At 43.8% G+C, this 15,468-nt stretch overlaps 1 protein-coding gene and 1 long non-coding RNA gene across 2 annotated transcripts in view; one reads left to right on the top strand and one right to left on the bottom strand.

Annotated features, from left to right (window-relative positions):
• Nucleotides 1–443: 443 nt before the first annotated feature.
• On the bottom strand, nucleotides 444–13,570 carry LOC103663625. The gene is made up of 3 exons (XR_568826.2): nucleotides 13,314–13,570; nucleotides 4,617–4,724; nucleotides 444–697 (listed from the first exon to the last, which is right to left on the bottom strand). It is a non-coding gene; the product is annotated as an uncharacterized LOC103663625 (long non-coding RNA).
• The window catches only part of LOC121100713 (microtubule-associated serine/threonine-protein kinase 4-like), a 294,690-nt gene continuing 291,920 nt past the window's right edge, over nucleotides 12,699–15,468 (top strand). The window contains exon 1 of the mRNA XM_040622218.1: nucleotides 12,699–13,110. Within this exon, the coding sequence (XP_040478152.1) occupies nucleotides 12,745–13,110 (366 nt within the window). The 5' untranslated portion in view covers nucleotides 12,699–12,744. The remainder of the gene's footprint in view (nucleotides 13,111–15,468) is intronic.

Below are 15,468 nucleotides of genomic sequence, written 5' to 3'. Positions count from 1 at the left end.
TCCACTCCACTTCTCTCTTCAGAACCCCAGACTTACATACTCAATTACCTCTAGAATAAGTTTGTATCGATGTGCCACAGCCTATAGAAATCAGTATTTCCAAACTTATTTCTCTATGACACAGTGCCTGGCACAAAACAGGTGCTCACATATTTACGTGCACATCATGTATTATAATTGCCAGCGTTCTTGTCCATCTTTACCAGATTATAAATATCTTGAAAGCACAGATAGTGTCTTTCTCAAAACCTGTTGCCTCCTCAGCATCCAGCACAGTGTCTGCCACTTAGTAGATGCCTCAATGCTTCCTGAATGAACAAGGATAGAGAATAAGTCCTTGGACTTTAAAGGAGTGAGAGGTGATTCCAAGATAGAGGTCAGAGAAAGAATTTATGGGAGCATTCTAGTCGTTATTGCGTGACAAATAATCCCAAAACACAGTGGCTTAAAACACCTATTTATTTGGCTTCTGATTTGGGGATCAGAAATTTAAGCAGGGCTTGGTGGGGCAATTCTTTCCTAGGTTGTTGATTAGGGCAGTCATCTGAAGGTTGGGGGGGTGAATATCCAAGATGTCTCTCTTCACCAGTAATTATGCTAGAGCTCACGTGGGCTGTCAACCAGAGTGTGTAGACGTGGTCTCTCCAGCATGGTAGTCTCAGGGTTTTTGGACTTCTTACTTGGTGTCTGACTGGACCTAGGGCAAGTATTCCAAGACAAGCAGTTAGAAGGTACGTGGCCATTTCTCACTGAGCCTTGGAAGATATGTGGCATTTCATTCCTTTTGTTGTATTCCGTTGGTTAAAAGCAAATCCCTCAAAGTCAAGCCAGATTTAAGGATAGGGGAGCCAGACCACACCTCTTAGTGAGAGATTGTCAAGAATTGGAGGAAATGTTTTAAAATTGTGACGAGGGAGACTGGATTTTAGTCGAGTTTGGGCAGATATATAGAATTTGAGTAGTTGTCAGATTTGAATGCATGGAAAGAAGGCTAAATAAGCTTCTAGGTGCATAGACACCAATGGGTAACAAGACTGGAGTAGAGTCTGAGTCACACATGGTGAATAATCCAGTTTGGCATGAGTGTAAGGTCTGTGGAGGGAGGTTTAGGAAGGTGGACCTGGAAAGAGACTGGGTCCTGGCATGCTAGGCTAAGAATTTTGGCTTTTGTCTTATTGACATGCAAGAGAGAGGCGTGATTATGGCAGTGTTTCTGGAAGATGAATCTGGCATGGGGATGTAAGATAAATTGAATAAAGGGCTGGACTATAAACTAGGAAGTCATTTAGAAGGCTACTGTAGTAATCTTAGAGGTCATAAAGACCTGAGTCAGGGAAGCAGAATTTAACATGGGAAAGAAGGGATGAATGGGAGAGTTATGGGAAGAAAGCATCAACAGGACTTGCTGAGCACCTGGCTATGGAAGGGTCGTGAGAGCTGGAGCATTGTGTGCTTCCAATAGAGGCAACACAATGTTGTTCTTGTTTCCTGTGCCCGTGGCAATTTCAAGACTTCTTTAACCCCTAGGAAGGTAGCTCCCACTCCTACATTAGGCATCTAATTGAATAAGTACAATTAAACTTCATCCAAGCAATTTCACATGCAAGATTCTACTTTGAAATTACAAGCTACAATAGTTGGAAGAAAACATCAAGTGAAGGCTGTTTTCAAAAATTCTCCTTTGTCCCTTCTCCCTGCTACATGCTTAGTAAATATCATATGTTGAATCCTTGTATTAGATACCACCATAATTGTGAATTCTTCATGCTTTTCTATATAAAGACCACTCAAACAAATAAACAAGCCAACAAAACTCACAACACAACAATAACAGCAAGAACAACAACCAAAAATCGAACCTCATAGTATCTGGCCTTTTACCCTATTTGAGAAGAGCTCTTGACTTCCCTTGTTGATAATTTATATTTCCATTAGTATGAATGAGCTGAGCTGTGGCAATCACTCAATGTTTATATTTATGACCTATTCCCCAGCTTTCAAATTAAGCTTATATTTGGTATTAGTAGATATTCATTACCTTTCTAAAATGCCATTTAAAAAACTGATTGCTTGGGGACTAGATGGCAAAGAAGGGAACATTTCACACCCAGCTGCTTGACCCTATTCATAAAATGTTGCATTTAGACCTTCTATATTTTGTATATTGCTACTTCTACTAGGGGACCAGGCTAACTCACTTCTTTGCATCTTTCTGTTTTAAAACAATTGTTACCTTGTTTCTAGAGTAAAGCTTTTGTATTCTGTAAAATAATATGCATGTTGACAGCAAGACATAAATAATGAACCATCTAAAGCAACATTCTAGCTAGCTAACACAATTTAAGAGACTTATTTCTATTGGGTTTTTTTATTTAAAAAAAAAAACACAATAAATGGAAAGGGGGAAGAAGGAATCTACCAGAATAGTAAAACTAAGAAATAAACACGTTGTTCCCCACAAAGAACCTCCTGTATATGGATGCCTGTGAGGCTCAGAAATCACTCAGTCCTGGAAGCTGGAAGCCAAGTCTTCTCTGAGGTGCTTTTCTTCCCCCCAAAGAAGTCATAACAGGTATACATACAGATCTATAACACTTTTCTGTTGGGGAAATGAAAGTACTTCCAAAACAATCTCATAACGCTGTGATGGAAGAAATGATGGCAGGTTTTGTATTGCCCCCATCACACAGGTGATGGAGGCTCTGATAAATGGAGTCAGGGACAAAGTCACAAATAGTTGCTAGGCCTTCTGATGTACAGCTGGGACTTCAGTAGTTAAGTGAAAAATATGTTCCTATTTTGCTCAGCCCTTTCTCATCTTGGAGCGAGAACCTATCTCATTGGTTTTAACCCCTGCTCCTTTCTACACAGACACATATCCCCGCAAGGGATAGGGCTCCTTACTCAAATTTTAAACTTGAATAATAACAAATAGTTGGAGTGTTCCCTCCGTTTCTGTAACAACAGTTTAATGATCATAATCTGATCCAGTACGACTGCTCTACTTCTGCTTAGGGATCATACACCCCTTTGGAAATCAGATAAAAGCTCTAGGTGACCTCCCCAGAGCGATGCACATTGACAATTCCAAGAGCTCCTGAGGCCAGTACTACCTTTGAAAGGTCCATGAATGCTCTGGTTAGGAACCCAATATTAGTAGAAAGAGCATAACTCGAGAAGGACCTTGGATTAAATCCTAGTCCCACCTTGCTGTGTGACTCTGAGAAACGCTATTTCATTTCTCAGCACTAATTTCTTTATCTGTAAAAATGGGAATTGTACCCTTTAATTGGGGTTATTGAGGAGATTTTAAAAATAATGCATCTAAAGCATTTGGTACAGTGTCTGGCATATAGAATGTGCTCAGTGCGTGATAGTTCTTTTCCTTCATGAGATAATGAGCAAGGAAATGACTGATGGGTGGAGCAGGCATCCTGAAACTGATTCTCACGCCCACTTTACCTGATGGCTGCAAACATTATCCCGGGGGCATATTAGTACAATTAATCAAGACCTGGAGACTTTTCAAGTCTAAAGCATTCTGGTTTACCCTGTTAGCCAAATCTTTTGACACTCTTCCTACATCACGATGGTTCCTCATGGTGTGAATCCCATCTTCCCAAGATAGAAAGCACAGCTCCCTCATGTTTCAGTTTCTTGTGCCTCCAGGGTAGAGTCATGTGACTTAGGCTCTGCTAATCAAATGCATAGACGGAAACATAGATACTGAAGTGATTTATGTGAGGAAGCAGGTTGGGGGCAGGGCATCCATTTCACCCGCACAGATGGTGGGAAGGCCATGTGGTTCAGAAATCATTCAGGAGCAGCAACTCCCTTTCCAGCCAGTTGTGCAGTGAGGTTCTGGGGATTGTTCCTGCAAGCTCACTCCAGAGCCTGCTTCTTCAGTTCTCCCAAAGACTCTTTGAGCATTCTAAGATCTTTTAATAAGTCACTTCCTTCCTTAACCACATAGAATGGATTCTCTGGCTGGCTTCTAAGAACCCTGACTTTCACATGCTGACATGTCCCACGATTTCATGTCATCTTCCTTCCTGCCACAACAGTTCCTTTGCATGAATTTTGCAACATGGCTAAGTGTTATAAAGGGTCCTAATATTCTTAGACAGGAATGGGGTTTCCACTAGAATAGAGCTTCCTATAAACAAGGGCACAGGTTCTTTGTACCCTCACTAGCATGCTGAGTAGTAACCTTGGGTTCTTGTAGCTTACCGTAGCGTTTCCTGCTTTGCCAACAGGCTGGACCAGTAAGAAATTGCAAGGACTTGTCAAGTGTTCCTTCCACCCTATTTGCATCACGTGCAGGTAGTTCTAATTAGTTTGGCTGTTTTTGGAAGGCAGGTAGCTGGGAAGAAACTTAAGTGACCATAACAGTTATAGTGGTTTGAGATGAAGATTTTAATGCAATTATTATTTTATTAAAATGAGGAACTAGTCAGGAACGAAGTCACCTTATTACATACACACATTTCCCCCCTTCCTAAAATGTGGGTTCTTTTAATCAAACTATACAAGTCTTAGACTGAGCAAACTGTAAACATAGAATTTTAGTAAAAGCGGTTTAAAGCCATGTGATAGCAGTAGTCCCATGCACTCACTCAATAAATACTTATCATGAACTCTTCTATGTCAGACGTGGTGCTAGGTGTTGGCACAAATAATGTGCTAGATAGATAACGTTCTTTAGTCCTCAAGATCCTCATAACCTGTAGGAAAACAGACAGACAATTCTGACATAGTGTGGTGTTAGGATCTATTTCTGCCATAGCTGGAAATATTTTTTTTCTGCCAGTTCACCATTTTTTCTCAAGCATTTTAACCGCCAGTAAAAGAAATCCCTACTTATACCTGGAACATGGATGGTTTCCTGAGATCTGATGGAAGCAGCACCATTATTGAGGTCAGGAATACGTTTTTAAGTTTAGTATCACTCCTAGCTTTCAGATGACGTTCAGGTGCCTACTTCCCACCTGGACTGGGTGACCAGTGGATTCAGGTCACCCCTGTAATTTTTACAGTTGCTTGGTGGCAAGCAATAGCTTATTTTAGCTAATTCATTCAGAAGGAAGTTTCATTGGTAGTTCAGATAATCAAAGGAAAAGCCAGAGAATAAAACTTGGAGAAGTGCTGGAACCGCAGCAGCTCTGGATCTAGTTAATGGGAGACAACTGAGAGCTTTGTCCAGACACCACTTTCCTTATGTTATTCTTCTAAGATTCAAAGTCCAAGGATATCCCACTCCAGCATTAAGAGCATCAAAGCTGCTAAGAAGGAAATATATAATTTATTAAAAATAAATTGGAATGCTCTTTCCAAAAGGAGGCAGAATGGATATAAGGCAGCCAGATACCGAATATGTCTATCATTACGTTTATGCTCCAAGTATATGATCCCCATAGCACCAACCATGGACATTTTCCTGGGCATAGCATTGATGTTGTTACCGTGTTGCCCTGTACCTCAACTATCTCAAACTAGTCCACTTCTTGAGGTCAAGATAGGAAAAAATTATTTTCTTTGACTAAGGAGAAAGGATGGAGGAAGGAGTTTGGCCATTGAGGGCTGGAATGGTAGTTCATAATTTTGACCACTATTGGATTCACCTAGGGACTCTTGCTTTTTAACATTTTATTTTCAACTAATTTTAGATCTAAAGAAAAGTTGCAAAAATAGTACAAAGACTTCCCTAATATCCCTTACCCTGCTTACCCTAAAGATAAGCTTATAGAACCATAGTAGAAAAACCAAGAAAAAGCGTTCACATTGGCGCATTATTAACTAAACTATAGATAGGCATGATTCACATTTCACCATTTTTTCCATGAATGTTCTTTTTTTATTCCAGGCTTTCTTCCAGGATCCCACATTGTACTCAGTTATTACTTCTTCATTTCTGTAACAGTTGCTCCACTTTCTTTATCTTTCATTACCTTGTGCCTGTTGGAGAGTACTGATCATTCTGTACAAGGTACTTCAGTTCGGGTTTGTCATATTTTCTTATAATTTGAGTGAGGTTATGCATTTTTGTCAAGAATACCACAGAAATGATGTAAATCAAACAGGGAGTTTAAGATGTTGATATGTTGTATTGCCGGTGATATTTATATGGGTAAGTTGATGTCTGAGGGGTTTCTTCACTGCACAGTTACTGTCTTTAACTTTGTATTGGTAAGTATTGGAAGGAAGAACTTCGAGCCTAGGCAAATCTTTTTTCACTTCAAACTTCAGCTTTTTAATTTGAGCACCCATCCTTTTCTTTTCTTTAAAGATTTATTTATTTTAGAGAGGGCGAAGAGAGAGAAAGAGTGAGCACGAGTGGGGCGGGAGGGTCAGAGGGAGAGAATCTCAAGTAGAATCCCCACTGAGCACTGAGCCCCACGAGGGGCTCGATCCCAGGATCTGTGGGATTGTGAGCTCAGCCGAAATCACAAGTCAGACACTTAAAAAAGTAAGCTACTCAGGTGCCCTTTGAGCACACGTCTTCAAGTCTTACCTGCAACAATTATTCCTTTGGTGTCTGACTTTTGGTGGTTCTCTATTTCCCTCTTCTTTTCCACATTTGTTAATTGGAGCTCTATTGTGAAGAAGCACTATCTCTGTTCTTCCATTTAAATTTTTATTTCATTATTTATATGAGTTCGGACTCATGGCTATTTATTTTATTTTATGACTTAAAGTCCAAAACTATCATGATTTATTTTGTTGCTTAGATTGGTCTAACGTTGGCCATTGGGAGCTCCTTCATGGTGGCACCTATGTTCTTCTGACAAAGTCCTATCTTTTTTTTTTGAGCATTTCCTTAATTTGTAGTACCATGAGTTGTTCCAGGCTTATCTTGTATTTCCCTGCCTTGGCCCTGAAATTAGCCATTTCCTACCTAGGGAACTTGCTAAATCTTAATGTCTAAGCCCCAACCCAAACCACTTATCAGAAAACCTTGGGGATGGAACACCGGTATGTTTTAAAGTTCCATTAGTAATTCCAGGTTTGAGAACCGAACTGGAACAGTACTTTGCTAACCTTAATATGGCTATGAAGTCCTCACAAATCTGTTAAAATTCTGATAGAGTAGGCTTGGGGTGGGGACTGAGATTCTGCATTTGTAATAAGCTCCTAGGTTGGCTTATTGGCAAGCCACACTTTGAGGGGAAAAGGACTAGAAGACGCTATTTCCTTAAGTACAGAAAGCCTTAAAAATTACCCCTAGGGTTGCCAACTGGCTCATGGCTGTGGAAGGAGTTGCTACTTCCTAGGTTACTCTTCAGCATCATTTTATTTTCTAATTAGTTGGGGTTAGTGGTGGAAGGAACTTCTTGCCAAGCAGTGTAGATAGAGTCAAGGAAATTGCTCTATGAATTGAAAATGGGAAACAGAACCATTTGACTCTGAAAGCAAACCACTATAATGAATAAAAATGAGTAAATGTGTTTGCTTGTTTTCTGTTTCCTAAACAAGCAAAGAGTACTGAATAAATCTTTTTGAAAAATGAAGAGTGATAATAAAAGAACATTTCATGCTGAAAGCATAACAAAGAAATCCCAGATGTGAATATCCATCTTGTCCATCTTGGAAAGACAAATGCAAAAAATTGGAGTCTTCTGTGGGAAATAGGTCACCATTTTGAATTTTGTTTAAACAGAATCCTCAAGGGAACATTATCCTCAATTCTTTTTCTGTATTAGCTCAGTTTTTCCGGCTGTTTTCAGACCATGCATATTTCTGTCCAGCTGCTAAGTTGTCTTGGTCTCCCAAAGGTAGTTGTACTCCAAGAGAATAGGAACAAAGTGGTCCAAAGAGATGTCCTTGCTGTCAGTCAGGCTCATTCTAGTCACCTTATATTGAGCCATGCACATTTGCCCTATAAAATGGCTCTTTGATTTCCAAATTAGGAACATCTTCAGTGATCCTCAAGCTTTAGTATACTTGACACTCCCTTGGACCAGTGCTTAAAAATGCTGATTCCCAGACCTTGGGTGAAGCCAGGGAACCAGCATCCTTTGTTCTCGTGTTTGCGTTCTGATCTGCTGCGGGTGTTTCATGTACAACTCACTGAGGAACCTTGATCTAAGAGATCAGATCAGCAGTATCCTCTGCTTTGGTCTGCTGCAGGCTTCTTTTAATTTACTCACATAGCTTAGTTTCCCATCCTTCTCAACCTCTATGTCAGAGACTCCAACAGCTGCGAGTCGCGTTACTACTCTTCCTCCCTTGTCCTGTTCAACCATCATTTAAAGATTTTTCTACTTATCTTCTGGAACCTTGTCCTGTAACCCTTCCTTTCCTAGAGGCTTAGATACAAACAAAAGCCTGAGAAACTGTGGGAGCTTTTCCTCTCAGCTGGGCGGTCAGAAACAGCCATGGGCTGGATAATGCTACACCTTCTGGTTTAAATTAGAAACTGCAGTCTAGGCCCCTTCAATGACCACCTTTTCATTGATGTTTACTTTGTCCTGAAATTGCATTTCATTGGTCAAGGGGAAGCAGCCAAACCTATCATTAATAATGATGATAAAAAAAACCTGCCAAAAGTATAGCATCATCATCTTCATAATCTAAAGATAATATGACAGTATATTAAATAGGAACATATTTACTTATAATTTTGAATAAATGTTTGTTTGGAGTTGATGTTGCCCTAATTTCATGTAGGTAAGATGGAAGGACAATTGATTTCAACTTTATTAAATTGTAAACCTAATCCATAGGAGGAAGGTCAAAACAATGGGAGTGGACTAAGGATGTGATGACTTTTCCTCCAACGTCCTCCATCTTGGAGAAACAGATCTTGATATTCACACTTGGCCTCACCCACAGACAGAGACTAGCAGAGACAGCAGAGACTCCCAGAGGCAATATCTCCTGTTACTTAGGAGGACAACAGAGAAAACTAAGGTAAGTGTTTAATCACTGAACACAATGAATACTTACTCAAGCGCCCAGACGTTCTTGTCTTTGAACCAAGCACTTGGGACCATGTCTCATACAATGTATGGACACCGATTACCTTGTCCTTCCTCTCCTGTAGGCTGGTCTGGTTCTGTCATGTGAAGTTACACCATTGGCTTTCCAAGAGCTATGACTAAGTCATTTTTATTTTTCTGGCTCTTGCCTACAATGACAATACAGGAAAAAAGCCATACTTTTATACCTAACATGAGGGACGTTTATGAGAAGTCCTTTCGGTGAAGTCCTTTCTCAACACTGAGAAAGATGATTATAATTTATCAGATAAGAAAGGTGAACCACAGGGTTCTGATCAGTCAAAACTGATTTAGTTCCAGTGGTTTGGCCATATCTCAGCATTTGTCCATAGGTCTAATTGTGATATTTTTTGGGGAACTAGCCTGACCTTATGATTACCTTCTATTTATAGAGTCATTCTTTGAGCTTGCCTAGTTCTGGTCTGGAAACTCTCAGCCTGAACTATAGTCATATTTCCCTTGTGGGTCAGCTCTGGGGATGATTAGGTACACTGCTTTCGACTGCATGTGTCATAGTGGAGTGTGGAATATATTTAGCTGATCACAACTAGCATTTTTACTTTCAATAAAACGTAATAAAATTTCAGACTGCATTGCTTATAGGAACTTAGGATAGGTATTATTTCAGGGAATTTTATTTGTAGTGTATTTATATGTGTCATGAGTTGTAAAATATATTTCTTGTGCAGGACTAAGGTTTAAAAAGTTAAATACTGATCTAGTACTTGATTTTGATCGGTAGAGGCTAAAAGCATGAACCCTGAGACCAAACTGTTCAAGTTTGAATCCTGGCTCCATCACTTGACAGCTGTTTGACTTTGGGCAGATTACATAACTTTTCTGTGCCATAGTTTTCACATGTTCATGTATGTAATATAAGAGTAATAACAGTGGCTACCTCATTGGGTTGATATGAGGTTTTCAAAAATTAACATTTGTAAAGTGTTTGAAAACATTTTAAGTGCTTGATAAATGGTTGTGGGAGAAACTATTCTCCAAGTATCCTTTCATATTCTTTTACATATTGAATCAAAACAACCATGTTCCTGCTCTGTGGATATTTGTAATGTAGCATGTAAATATGTGCTTGAAAAAGGGGTCTATTCTGAATAGCATTATATTGGAATGTTTAACAGTGCCTCGGCAGCAGACCGGTGGATTCAAACCACAGTTCTGTATCTCAGGTGCTTAGTGATGTTTGGCAAGTTATTTGACTTTGCAGATCCTCAGTTTCTTTATCTACAAAGTGGGGCTAATAGAGTCTGTCTTATAAGATTGTTGCCAGGTTTAAATGAGACCACCTACAGACAGTGCTTAGGGCTCAAGCAAGAATCACGATCATTGTTCCTCCTGTTAGTAATTCAGATCATGTCATTGCCTCCTCTTTCCTGATGCACTGAAAAGCAACCTCTCCTTTTCTTTCATGTGAATGGTTTGCTTAAGTCCTGATTTCACTTTGGCTCTGGCGAATCAACCACATAGGGGTTCAGATAAAGACCAGTACTCCTGACTAGAAAAGCTATTGTGAGGCCCAGGTCTGGATTCTGACCGTCCCACTGTGCTCTCTCTGCAGCCTTGCTGTCACAACTTAGCCAAGTCACTAGAATTGTCCTTTTGCCTCAGCAGGTATTCACATCCCCACAGATAACCCCAAAGTGTCACAATGCAAGCCTGACAGCCAGAGCCTGCTTTGCAATACAGCTGTCTATGGCAATAGGTTCATGCCGTATTTCCTTCCCCTTCATCCTGGGGGGGGGGAGGAAACTGATCAGGACAAAGCTTGCTGTCCAATATAATGAAGTGCTTTGTGTGATGTATCACTTATAAATACCGTGATAGCATAAAAGGGCTCATTAGCTGAAGGGGCTTTCAACTCCAGTTCTTCAGTTCTTAAGGACCTTTGGCAAAACTGTTCTGATAAAGAAAATGTAAGATTCTTGAGGACCTGTTAACTGTTTTTCTGTAACTCCCTCCCTTCTCCCATGACACATTGTTCTTGTAGCACTACACAGCTTTAAAAAAATTAGTAATGGAGATATGTTATGCAGCATTAATCTCTCACCTGACCATAAGCTCCTCAAGGGCAGGGGACCTGCCTTATTCATCTTTGTATCCCCTGCAAGCACCTGGCACACATCTCAGTCAGTGTCTGTGGAATGTAATCAGGTTGAATTTATATCTCAGATCACAGTGCCAGATCTCAAAATAGGGCTGGAGCTGAAGGCAAGTGAGGAATCATTTATTTCCCACTGCTAAAGGGAGTGCTGGCTTCCAAGAAATTTAAGTCACCCAGTAACCCCAAAGGATGCATTTTCCAGCCCAAGGGAGGGCTGCAAGGTGATTCTTATGCTTTTGGTGAAAGTTTTTTTCTCCTAGTTCTTCGGGGTAAGGAAAATGAAGCCCTTGGTCTTGCTTCCTGCTGGTTTACAATCTAGGGCTAGGAGAAAGTAAGCTGGAAATGTAAACTCTTTTCATGCTCTGCTGAGCTGATATGGAGAGACAGGCAGTGGGTAGGGCTACAGAGCCCTTTCTAACTCACCTTTATTTAGGGCTGGGGACAGAATTGGGCATATTCTTGTTCCCAATTAAATATAGGGGCATTATTTGTTATTTTCTTCCCTTTCAGAGGTACAAGTCCTTGACTTAATCTTCTAGTTTATAAACAGAAATAAAGAAAATAGTCTTCGGAAAACTATCCATGTTTCCAAGCCAGGCACTCTACTGAGGCTTTATGTGTGTGTGTGTATGCATGCGCATATATCTATCTAGCTATCTATTTAGATATCTATTTTTTAGATATCTATTCTTTATCTAAATAACTAGCTAGCTAGCTAGATATTTTCAGCCTATAACCTGACAAGACAGGTATTAATGTCTCCATTTCCAGTTGAGGAAACTGAGGCCCAAGGCGTTTAAATGGAGAATCCCGGATTGGTTATCAGGTCCATTTAGACCCACTCAGTATAGCACGAAGTTGCCCCCTTTCTCCTCCAGCATGCGTTCGTGTGAGTGACTGTGTTTCCTTTTACTCTTAAAGTCCTATCACTTTTTCTTCTGGTCAGTTTCCTCGATTTTACTTTTTCTAAACAAAGTCCAGTTCTTCTCCAAGGTCTCACCGCCCCCTCAGCCATCTCTCCCTGGCGTTCCAAGGCCGGTCAGCCGCTCCCCCGCCAAGTTCAGAATTCCAGCCTCTGGCTCGGATTCAGGGTTCCACTCCCACCCTCCAGGGCTCCCCCCCTCCTCTCCCGAGTCCCTGGGGCCCCAAGCGCTCCGGCGGGAGCCCGTAGTCCGATCCTCGGCCCCGCCTCCCCTACCTGACGCCCGTGCGGCCGGGGGCGCCGCAGCCTCCGCCCACCGGCGCGCCTGCCCTGCCATTGGCTCCCCGGGCTGCCCGTCTCCTCCGCCGGCCCCGCTCCTGCCCCGAGGCAGGTTTTGCTGGCGAAGCCGCAGTCCCGGCGGCGCGGGCGCAGCGCGCAAGAATTGTGGAACGTAGAGCGCGGACTCGAGCTGGCCTGTCCCCGCGCGCGGGAGCCCCCGTCGGCCGCCGAGTCTAGGCGGCTGGTAACTTGGCGGCGGTCTCCGGCGGCCGTGCTGCGGCCATGTAGTCGCCGGCGGGGCTCCCCGCAGCCCGGGAGCGTCGGCGAGAGGAACCCGGAGCCGCGCAGCCCGCAGCTTTCCCTGGAGACGCTGAGTGCGCGCCGCGTCCCCGCCGCCCCTCGGGCCGCACTTTGGGCCCGAGAGGGAAATGGGGGAGAAAGTTTCGGAGGCGCCGGAGCCGGTGCCTCGCGGCTGCAGCGGCCACGGCCCCGGAGCTCCAGTCCCTGTGGTGGCCGCAGCGTCCTCTCCAGGCGCTTCCTCGGCCGAGTCCTCCTCAGGCTCAGAAACTCTGTCGGAGGAAGGGGAGCCCGGCGGCTTCTGCCGCGAGCAGCAGCCGCCGCCGCCGCCGCCGCCACCGGGCGGCGCCGTAGGCGCCCGGCCGCCCGCCGCGTGGGCTCCCGCGCGCGTGGTGCTTGAGCTTGGAGTCTGTGCGCCGCCGCCTCAGCTCCCCGGAGGAACCGCGCCACCCGCGCCCCGGGGCAGCAGCGCGTCCCAGGAGGAGCAGGACGAGGAGGTGGGCCCCGCCTTCCCCCGCTCGCCCCCTCCGGGTCCCGACTATCCGGAGACCTCAGCTCTCCGCCCGGCTCGCGGCCCTTGGCTGAGCGCATTGGGGCATAGGGAGGGAGAGGGGGAGGGACCCCAAGTGCTCTGCCCTGAGGCCGGGGTGCTGGCAGTTAGGAGCCTCCGGGTGGGTTCCTGACTTCCCGTGGCTGTTACCTCCGCGTGTGTGTCTTCAGGTGCTGTCTGATAGTGTGCTTTTTAAGATGTCAAAGCAGCAAACTCCTTAACGTCTGTATCTTCTACGGTGGGTGTGTGAGTGGATGTGATCTAGACGCCTAGCTTGTTCCACAACTAAGAGCTCATTTTCCGAAGTGGGCGTTGCTTCCCGCCGAAGCTGTCGGGCCGAGGGGGAGTGTGGTGAGGGTATGGGTGTGAGGGGAGGAGGTGGTGTGTGGGTCCTGGCAGACGAGTGGAAGCAGTACCCCCGGAGTTGCGCGGAGGCGTGTCAGTGACGTCCCCACCCCCCGGATCCCCTGAGGGTGGTTTTGGCTGGTCCGCGCTGCGTCAGTCTTCTGAGAGAGGGGGACTCTCAGCTTTCCGTCTGCGGCGCGGACATGCCCGCCTGCAGCTCCCATTTGGATTATTCCCGGGTGTCCAGATGCGTGCTGATTGCCGAACTGGATAGAGACCCTCCCATCTTCTTTGGGAAGTTTTCTTGGAAGAATGTTCTCCCAAAACTTGTGGGTCGGGTCCCGACACATTGGGCATCTGACTTTGGTGTCTTCTCCACTGCTTTTCTTGGCTTTTTTCGGCCTTTGGAGCACAGTTAGGGAAGGATAGCGTTCTTCATTATCTTTAAGATTGTTTGCTTTGGAGGGTGATTGTGCCGAAGTCATCTTGGTCAGGCAGGGCTATAAATAAAACATCATCCTAACATAGACTCTTTGTGAAGTTCATTTTTCAGTGCCAGAGTCCTATTTTTGTCCTCTTCGATGGGGTTAGCTTTAATGTGTAATTGTCTCTCAGAATATGCAAGTTGAGGTCAGTGTCCTGACATTGGCCCCCTGGGACCTCAGTCTGAAGGCAAAGAGTGGATCTGGCACCAGGTGGAGGAGTAAAGTCCTCCCTGTCAGGTCAATGGCCAACCTTCTGGCAGTAACCCTGACTGATTTCCCAAAGCCCAGGAGGATTGTAAGGATCCTGGATAGGTGTCTGGAGACCTGCGTTCTAGAACTGTCGCTGCTCCTGAGTTGTGAGGCCTTTGGTCAGTTGTTGCATTCCTCTGACGTTCAGTTTTATCTGTACAATGATGGGTTTGAACCAGTTAACTTCAAGGTAAAGTTGATCAGGAATTTAGGATGCATTGATCGTTCAGATTGATTTTAGGGACAGGATGGCAGGAGTTAAGCTGAGTGCCACAACTACCACAGAGCTGTCAGGGTCCCTCAATGGTTGTGTCCTGTTTTGAAGATGCCGAGTATGTGCCAGGTGTTTACCCTGTGATACCTGCCTCAACTTTAAAGATGAGCAGACTTGCCATTGGGCAGCTGGGGGTATGCCCTCACTAATTTACTACTCGATTCTCATTCAGTGTTTTCATTAGTAGAAAAGATGCCCACTCTTTTCTGTGTAGCTAGGAGAGGGTACTCTGGGGTAAATGACATGGTCTTGCATATCTTGGGGTGGGGGAAGTAGGGAACTTCCACTTTGGATCCTAATTCTGGAACACCCTAAACCTGGCCTTACGGTGACAGTGTTTGACTTTCTCGGAAGTGAATATAATGATAGCTTATTTCACAGGCAATGCAGTGAGGATTGGTTGATGGAAACATATTTTCGAAAGTGGAATGACTAAATAACATTGGTCAGTATTTGTGAAACCTCAGAATTGGATGTAAACTGATACAGTATTGCAATTTATTGTGTAACTTACTCTGTGGCAGGGGTTGCTGGAAATTATCCAGGAGTGGAAATCTTGACTTGCTCTGAGGATTTTAAAGTGCCTACTGTAACTGTGGAGTTTTTACCTCCTCAGGAGTACAGAAGTGATAGTCTTGATGAAAGGCCTTGAAGTCCAGTGTGCGTTTTCTTTTTCATTTTGTTTTTTCCCCCACAGGTGATTGTATGGTGCAATGATTTTTTTTAAACTTTTGCAGGGATTGTGGGCTTCTTTGAGAATCTAATGTAAGCTCTCCACCTGCTCCTAAGAAAATGAACATAGCTATAAATACTGTTCCAGAGGGTTCAGTCATGTTACAAACACTAAGTTAGTGGGAAGACCTGGGTTTGCGTCCCAGCACTGCCACATTAACTAGATGTGGGATTGTGGACCATTCCACTCATGTAAGCCCTGGTTTTGGCACCGTTAAAT

This window comes from Ursus maritimus, unplaced genomic scaffold (assembly GCF_017311325.1).
Source record: "Ursus maritimus isolate PB19 unplaced genomic scaffold, ASM1731132v1 scaffold_5, whole genome shotgun sequence".
Lineage (NCBI taxonomy): Eukaryota > Metazoa > Chordata > Mammalia > Carnivora > Ursidae > Ursus > Ursus maritimus.
The sequence above is the reverse complement of the archived record's forward strand: the minus strand, read 5'-3'. Positions and strand labels throughout refer to the sequence as shown.